Source organism: Chrysochloris asiatica, unplaced genomic scaffold (assembly GCF_000296735.1).
Source record: "Chrysochloris asiatica unplaced genomic scaffold, ChrAsi1.0 scaffold00346, whole genome shotgun sequence".
Taxonomy (NCBI): Eukaryota; Metazoa; Chordata; class Mammalia; order Afrosoricida; family Chrysochloridae; genus Chrysochloris; species Chrysochloris asiatica.
Genome location: NW_006408864.1, coordinates 157,685 through 167,236, shown reverse-complemented (window position 1 = coordinate 167,236; position 9,552 = coordinate 157,685). Strand labels below are relative to the sequence as shown.

General features: G+C 38.8%; 1 protein-coding gene across 1 annotated transcript in view; it reads right to left on the bottom strand.

Annotated features, from left to right (window-relative positions):
* Positions 1-4,629: 4,629 nt before the first annotated feature.
* ZNF286A (zinc finger protein 286A) overlaps positions 4,630-9,552 on the bottom strand; it is a 16,671-nt gene continuing 11,748 nt past the window's right edge. The window contains exon 5 of the mRNA XM_006875902.1: positions 4,630-5,884. Coding sequence (XP_006875964.1) covers positions 4,656-5,884 — 1,229 coding nt within the window. The 3' untranslated portion in view covers positions 4,630-4,655. The remainder of the gene's footprint in view (positions 5,885-9,552) is intronic.

The following is a 9,552-nucleotide window of genomic DNA, read 5'->3' as shown; positions in this document are numbered from 1 at the left end:
CGTACCTTAAACAAATAATAAGGGGGAATCTGATGCAGACCGTGCAGACCCAGTCAGGAGTTCAAGTCCCTGTGGGCCCAAGCGTTGCTTACCATCCAAATCATAGGCTCTGAGGATCAGACTTTAGCCACCTAGCAGACATAGCAAAATGTCCCTTATCTGATTTTTCAGTTATGCTGGTTAGTAATTCCATACATGAGCCCTGGATACCCACAGATAAATGTAAAAACCTTCCCTAAAAGCTGAGACTGTAAATCCCAAAAAGGCAAAGTTTCCCTCCTCCCGCCAAAAAAAAAGCTAAAGAGGATAGAGAGAAACTCTGTTAACTGATGGTATGTGGAGGGGATTATAATCAATGTAATGAAACAAGGTATATGAATGTTTGAATGTGAAACCGATGATGTGTCCTGAAAACTTTCACTCAATCCACAATAAAAACCTTAAAAAATAAAAAAAAAAGGAACAATGCAGAAAAAGAGGGTGAGAATGGAAGAACTTAAACAAAATGTACAAGTTTCTGACAATAAAGGTCTTTATTGATAGTGGGTCAATAAATGCATAAATTTAGCTTCTAGGTAATTTAAAACATTTGAATTAAACATTAAAACTTCAAAGATTCTTATCAAAATGCAAACATGAGGTCAGACTGAACAACAAACTAAACTGACAAATACGGGAAGTCAAGGGACTAGAGTTCCCACTAACAGTTAGAGCAAGTTGACCCTCAGGAACCCTCCTGGTGAAGTGATGCTCAGAAAAGATAAAAACAGTAAAACAGAAATCCAGGCTCCATCAAGGTCTCAAGAGGTTGTGCAGAGAACAGCACCAAATGGAAACAGAAGTGAATCCTCTAGGATGTGCCCCGAGAATAGGATGGTCCGTTATCAGTAAACAAAAATTGTGAACGACGTACTCCTTTGCAGTCAATTCTACTTCAATATGTTATTTAATCCGCACAGCAACCTTATGAAAGAGGGATTTATTCTCATCTATTTGAGGAAACTGGGGCTCAGCTGGTATAAACAGCTTTTCAGTCACGTAACTGCAAGTAAGGTAACAATTCAAACCTAGTTTAAAAAAAAAACCAATGCTGACCTTATTAATTTCATTAGTAAAAATTTGGACCCCAAATGGTAAATTTTTTTCATCTATTACTTAATAAGCATTTGACATTACTGCATTTTTTTTTTTTCCTTTTTATCCACAAGGTCAGCAGTCCAAGCTCACCAGCTGTTCCTTGGAAACCCTATACAGGGTCGCAACTGATTAGACGGCACTTAACAATTCATATGTGGACTCACAAGATTGACAGGTGCTCTTTGGAAACCCTATACAGGGTCGCAACTGATTAGATGGCACTTAACAATTCATATATGGACTCACAAGATTGACAGGTGCTCTTTGGAAACCCTATACAGGGGTACCATGAGTTGGAACCAACTCAAGCACTTAACAAAAAAACCAAATACCTGACAGGGCGACTGAGGTACTGCTGGTTATTGCTTGAGATGTGTACCTTACTCTAATGATTATGTCTTTAGTCCCTAGTGAGTCCTGGTGTGGTGCTATGGGTTAATGTAGTAGGCTTGATCCACAAGATCAGTAGTTCAAGCTCAAAAGCTGCTCCTCAGAAACCCTAGCCAGGGTCGCAATGGGTTAGAACCTACTTCACAGCACTTAGCAGCAAGAAGTCCTTAATGAAGGATCAGATGAGGCCATTAGATTTCAGTAGCTTAACTCCCCTAACACGGATTCTGGAATCTCTAGCTCTGGAGTTGGCCAACATTTCCTATAAAGTCAAATAGTAAAAATTTTAGACTTTTGGGGACATATGATCTTTTTTGCAACTACTCAACTCTGTCCAGAAAACATGTAAATAAATGAGGTCCAGTGAAACTTTGCCAGTGGGTGCAGGTCAGGATTTGCAGTTCTGCTTTAGACATTAATACTGAGCTTTAAAGTGATGGAAGAGTTTTCCGTATTGTTTCTGACAAACATTCTCCTACTCTGATGTCTAAGACCCTAAACCTTCCCATCCACCTCAAATTTTAATGTTTTTTAGCATTCCAAATCTCTTCCCAATCATTTCCGTACCATTTATTATAGTCTATAATTAAAGTCTATAGTCTTCCTTCATCATTGTCTTGCTCTCCACTGCCATCACTTCTTTAAACTACTCACTACTTTTCCTCAATAGAACTAAGGTCTACTGAGAATTGTAACAGGTTATAAGAACAAAGGAGTACGGACTGGCTATGGATAGTTGTGAAGGATAAAGCTTCAGGAGAAGAGGAAAAAGGAACCCGTGCCTACTTTTCCCTACCGTTTGCTATAGTGTTCTTCTCATACAAACATGAGGGCAACAAAACCAAAACCAATTAACAACATTCAAAACAAAACTCCCAACACTTGTATAATGTTGTTGTGTGCCGTGGAGTCGGTTCCGACTCATAGGGACCCTGTACATGGTTTCTGAGGCTGTAAATCTTTACTGGAGCAGAAAGCCTCATCTTTCTCCCACGGAACAGCTGGTAGTTTCGAACTGCTGACCGTGCGGTTCGCAGCCTGATTCATAACCACTACGCTACCAGAGCTCCTTACACACTTGTATAATGATTCATTAAACATTTATTTGAAATTTTGCTTTTGCGTCTCAAATTCACCACTGGTCTTTGGTCACTCATTACTTATGTCAAATATATATATATGTAATTGTGATTTTATTCCTTTGAGTCTTCTTTACAGCTCTGGACATATCAAAGCTCAACCAGCATGTAATAAAAATGTGGGTAAACACGTGAGCCAAACAAATGACACTATCTTCTTCGTAGAGGGAAGCTGCTGATCCTCAAGTGAGTCACTGTCCCACGAGCTGTTCTCACATATGACAGGAAGGCATGACCTGGTGTCTTAACAGCTGCTTCAGTTCTTGATGGCACCTTAAATGTAATAATATATTGAACCCATTAACTTTCCTGCCCTTCAATATTCAAGCATACTTTGCAGAAAGCTGAACAATGCAGGGAAATCATGCCTTCCTGTTACTTTGATCATAGAAAAACACAGATTCATTCAATGCTAAGGTAAGACAACAACTGCAATTAAGTTTATGATCCATTACTATTTCACTGTAACTTTTAGAGAAATAGTAAAGAAAGGAAATTTTATACAGCACAGGAGAAATAACAATCTTAACCTATAACCAACGTAATCTATTTGAACATAATTTAGAACCTCAGAAATCCTGTACAGTTTCTGGAGTCCTAGTGTGGCACTGTAGGATAAGCACTGGACTGCTAACCACAAGTTCGTTGATTCAAATCCACTTTCTTGAAAACCCTACATAGGGTTGCTACGAATCAGCACCAACTCAATGGCATATAACGACAACATACATTCCAGTTGTGTTCATCAAAGTAGATAGCAACCGTGAAGTCTAAAGTTTTAACGGTTAACGTAGAAAAAATGATATTCTCTGGATCCTTACTTTGAATTCTAAGAAAACAACTGACTTCCTGACAGTAAGAACATGTGTCTTCAGCCTAAACTATCAACAACATTAACAACAAAACCCCCAACATTTGTGTAGTATAAATATAAAGTAAGAATTTCTTTATAGAACTAGAAGTTATGATAGGGCTTTGTTATAACTGAGAGGGATGAAATGTGATACCACTTGTAATAATAAAGGGACTTTAAAAAGTTTGTGGAAAAATATAATTAAAAGATAATAGAACTTCCTATAAACTTTTTGAAGCCTCTTTATAGCTACCCACCCTAGGTATTTCTTGAATTTCCACAAATGAGTTATTTGGGGATTGTTGCTAAGTTCCGACGTACAGCGACACGGTAGTATAGGGTTTCTGAAGAGCAGCTCGCTGGTGGGTTTGAACCACCGACGTTGTGGCTCACACTGACTTTGCAGCTCAGTGCATTAACCTGCGGCTCCACACCGGGAGGGGACTAAAATCTGAGACTGCTGGCTAGAAAACCAAAAACCCACTGTGACTGAGTCTATTCCAACTCAAGGACAGAACAGAAGTACTACTTATTCTTAGGATTTCTGAGACTTTAACTCTTCATGGCAACAGATCGCTTCATCTTTTTACCATGGAGAAGTTGGTGAGTTTGAATTGCTGACACTGCGGGGTGAGCAACCCAACACTTAACCCACATTACCACCAGGGCTTCGTAAATAAATACCAAACCAGTGAATATAAGGAACATTCAGTCTTGGTTTAAAACTATGCATTATGCATATGAAAGTAGATGCATGCAAAATTGGTCCTCAATGAATATTTTATGGATTCTTACCAAGTGTAGTGGTTATGAATCCGGCTGTGAACCTTAAGGTCAGCAGTTCGAAACTATCAGCTGTTGCTCAGGACAAAGATGAAGCTTCCTACTCGCATAAAGATTTACAGCCTTGGAAACCCTGTACAGGGTCACTATGAGTTGGAACCAACTCCGTGGCACATCACAACCATGAAGACATAAACATACAGGTAATGGGGGGCGGGAGGGAGGTGGGTTCAAAAAATTCTGTGGGAAAAATTCCATTATCTGTTAACTCCATTTTTCCAAGAACTTTTTTGAAGCCACCTTGTATTTAACAGTGATAAAACTGACTTACTTTCATCACATTCACTGTCTTCTCAGGGCTGTTCTTCAGTGTGAATTCTTTGATGTCTGATGAGAGATGAACTGCATTTGAAGCTTTTCCCACATTCATTACACCTATAGGGTTTCTCTCCAGTATGAGTTCTCTGGTGTTGAATAAGAGCTGAAGAATGAATAAAGGCTTTTCCACATTCATTGCATTTGTAGGGCTTCTTTCCAATATGGATTCTTTGATGTTTAGCAAAATTTGAGCTCCGACTGAAGGTCTTTCCACATTCATTGCACTCATAAGGTTTTTCGCCAGTATGAATTCGCTGATGCTGAACAAGATGTGTACTCTGACTGAAAGTTTTTCCACACTCACTACATTCATACGGCTTTTCTCCAGTATGAACTCTCTGATGTTTAGTAAGGGATGAACAATGGCTAAAGGCTTTCCCGCATTCTTGACATTTGTAGGGCTTCTCCCCAGTATGAGTTCTTTGGTGTTTGATGAGTGCGGATGAATGAATAAAAGCTTTATCACATTCATTGCATTCATAAGGCTTCACTCCGGTATGAATCAACTGGTGCTGAACAAGATGGGTACTTCGATTAAAGGCTTTCCCACATTCACTGCATTCGTAAGGTCTCTCGCCAATGTGAATTCTCTGATGTATAGCGAGGGATGAACTTTCTATGAAGGTTTTCTTACATTCATTGCACTCAAAGAGCAGTCTGTTATGAGTCCTCTGATGTTTGGTTAAATTAGCTCTGTGGCTAAAAGATTTCCCACATTCGTTGCAGGTATAGGGCTTCTCTCCAGTGTGAACTCTCTGATGTCGAATAAGTACTGAATGGTAAGTGAAGAGTTCACCACAGTCATTACATTTGTGAGGCTTTTTCTCTTTATGGTTTCTCTGCCTTTTCATTAAATTTGATTTCTGTTTTAATTTTTTTTCAAGTTTACTAAAAGCACAGGATCCTTTGGGAACTCTGTCTTCAGTGAGGGCAGACTTTTGACTGAATGGTTTCCAACGCACATCATGTTCATGAGCTTTTCCCCCGGGGGATGGAGTTGTATGGGTGAACATTTCTCTCAAATGCCTCTCCTGATTTCCTGGCTGATTCTCTGACCAACTTTCACAATCTAGAGCTGTTTCCAAGTTGGAGTCATACGTACTACTACTTGTCAGTCTGTCTATTATTGTAACCTGGTATGAGTCTTCTTTGGAAAAATCTTGCATGGAAGTTGATTGCTTGCTCTCAGGTCTAGCCTCCCAGTCTGAAAGAAATTGGAAATGCAAATTTCCTTTGTTTTCTGTGCTCAACAAAATGGCAGCTCTGTAATAGGTAAGAGTTAAGGAAAGTGAAAAGCATGCCTTCAATGAGTATATATGTAAAAAGAAACAAATGATACAACACTAATACACAAAATATGTGGAGAAAATGATCAGACCATCTCTAGAAAAGCTAGAAGTGGGGCAAAAGATGACCGGAAATATAAGAGGGGACATGCAGATGAAGCAACAGATCACTGGATGAGCAGGTTCAACAAAGTGGAGGAACAGCTTCTCACAGAATACCTACACTTGTAATACAGGCTCATGAAGTTTCCATCTTAGATTATTTGTTAAGTTTTCTCTTAGTTATGCATTTTAAATTTATGTTTGTCCAATTCTACTCACTTTCAGATTGCATTCCAATGTCAGTTTAATGCTCTGTGAAATAATGCTTTCACACTATGTCTTTGATAAAAATCCTTTATGACATCCTAAAGATACAAGTGGAAATCAAAAGCATTGCTACTATGGATAATGAAAGGATTCATTCCAAACACAACATGTTTACACATCTGCAATCCATGGATGGCTGCAGACAAGCTCACTCAGTAATACGCTCATCTTAGTTTTATTATAGCCAAAAACCAAACCGAATGCCTTTGAGTTGATTGACTCATAGCAGCCCTATGTGGGGTTTCTGAGATTGTAAATATTTATGGGAGCAGAAAGCTGCCTTTCTTCCACGGAGAAGCTGATCTTGTGATTAGAAGCCTAGCGCATAACCCATTATACCACCAGGGAGCCTTATTGTTGTTGTTAAATGGCTCTGAGCCGATTCCAACTCATTGTGGCCTTACGCACAACAGAACAAAACACTGCCTGGTCCTGCGCCATCCTTACAATCATTAAACGAGCCCACTGCTGCTGCCACTGTGCCAATCCATCTCTTTGGGAGTTTTCCTCTTTTTAGTTGACCTTACTTTAACTAGCACGATCTCTTTCTCCAAGGAATGGTTCCTCCTGACACCATGTCCGAAGTATGAAAGTTGAAGTTGCTCCTTGGAAGACAGAATAGCGAGACTTCATCTGTCTCAAACTTTGTCTAATTAGGATGCTTTGAAAAACAACAACACCTTTTTGTGCCATGGAAAAATTGATTTTAGTTCAGGACTAATATCAAAATTTTAACGAAACTCAAATGCACACCTTCCTAAATCATTGGAGTTCTGCAGCAAGGTTACGGGAATGCTGTTCCACGTAATTTGGAGAGCTTGAGGACTAATGTAAGGCAGAAGAACCCAATGAATGACAGAAGGGGTGGGATTTGGAGGAATGCTCCAGGTAGAGGGACCGATGTGTTTGAAAGTCCGGAGATGAAAGGGACATTCAAGAAAAGCAGCTTAGCACAGTGATTACAAGCATGGAGGCTGTCTGGAGTCAGAATGCATGAATTTGAACACCAGTTCTGCCATTTACTATCTGTGTGACCTTGGGCAAACTATTTAAATGTGGTCTGTGCACTCCAGTGGTCTCTGAGTTCAAAAATATTTTCAAAGAACCAGAACAATATTTTCCTTTGCACCGATGGTGCAAAATTACTAAAACCTTAGCATAAATAAGGAGGGTCAAACCAACTGACTACTAGTTATAGACTTCTTCACCAGGTACTCTCAATCTAAACAAACCAACCAACGAGCTAATTTTACTTAACATGTTGGAGAAAGCAGTAAAAACTATTAATTTCATGAAATGCCAGCCTTTCTACTATTCTTTGTGATAGAACTATTCATAAACAATTAAGTTCTTAGAAGTTAGGTGTACTGTAGAATCTAAGACCATGTATCTATGGACTTTTCATTCTGTTACAATGAAACCAACTGATTTTTTGAAAAATACTAGTTTACTGAGTTGTCTTGAATAAAATGACTTAGGCAACCACTTGGATCTCAGAGATCCGAGTTTTTACTTGAAAGGATGAGCAACACATTGTTACTCAAGTTGGGCATTTGGCAGTCACTTTGTGTCGTTTCAAAGAATATAACAGTATTTCATAAAAGGCTATTAAATACTTCTTTTCCCAATAGGTTGGATTGTCTTCATAAACTTCAACCAAGCAACATATCACAACACACTGCATTTGTTGTTACGTGCCGTCAAGTTGGTTTTGACTCATAGCAACCCAATAAAAGGTTTCCAAGGAGTGGTTGGTGAGTTTGACCTGCTGACCCTGTGGTTTAAAATGACCTTGCAGTCCATTGCATTATCCCAGAGTCCCACACCAAGACTCCAGCCTGCATTTAGAAGCAGTTAAAAGAATACAGCTGTTTTCTACTAAGCCAGACAATAAAGAGATTTGTGAAAGTATAAAACAATGCCATTCTTCTTAGTAACCTTTTAAAATTTTGGACTATAGTGGTTTTTCATAAAGATTAACTGATTTATGTTAACATGTAGTGTGCTTATATGTTATTTTTAAATAAATACCTTAAGTTTTCTGTTTTAATTTCAAATACAATGAATAGTGGTAGGTAAAACAACACCATAACTCAAAAGCATCAAAGAAGAATTGATGCCTCTGAGTTATGGTGTTGTTTTGGAGAATAATACTGAATATACTATGTACTTCCAGAAGAACAAATATATATTTGGGATTATAATGGAGAGGATAACTTGGTTGTAGAAAAGGATGTGACTACCTCAGGAGGAAGCAGAGGCTGCAGACAGGTGACCAGTAAGGAAAATCTGACCCTCAAGCACGGTTTTGTTTCATTCACATTGTTGATACTGATTTTTGTAATTAGTGGCCAACATTTAAAAATAGGGAGATTTAACATAGAGATCCAAATTTGGAACGTCTCTTGAGAACAACAAAAACACAAAAATATACATAACAATCCCAATACAGTAATGGTTATTCCTTTTAGTTGAAGCATATGTTCTAGTTTACCAGTTCCATCCACTTCTCCACTCAAATTATATCATCTCTTGGTCCACTGAGGATGGAAGAGGTAATCAAGAGAGAATTCATTTTACTTGTATTATTTGATCTTTTTTATAAAAAGAATTAAAAACACATTTAGAAGTTCTGATACATACTACATTATTACTGTTAAGTGCCACTGAGTTTGTTTGGACTCACAGTGACCTTACCTTGTATAGAGTTTTCTTGGAGCAGTTGGTGGGTCTGAACTGCTGACCTTGTGGTTTGCAGCCCAGTGCTGATTCTATAGTTCCACACCAGGAGTCCACATATACATACATACATACACATATATGAGACTTCTGATGTGCACTGTAAGATCACCAATGGGCTGCAAACCGCAAGTTCAGCAGTTCAAACCCACCAGCTACTCTCTGGAAACCCTATATAGGGTTGCTATGAGTTGGAACCAACTAGACGGCACTTAACATACATATGTATATATGTATGTGTTTGTATTTTCCTGCTGTTATTAAGTGCCATCGAGTTGATTTTGACTCATAGGGACCCTGTATAGGGTTTCAGAGTCTGTAAATCTTCATGGGAGCAGAAAGCTTTATCTTTCTCCAGGAAGCGGCTCCTAGGTTTGAACCTTGGGACCTTGTGGTTCACAGTCCAGTGCTTATCATCTGGAGCCATGGAGCTCCCAAATGCTACATTATAGATGGATCTTAAAAACATTATGCTAAG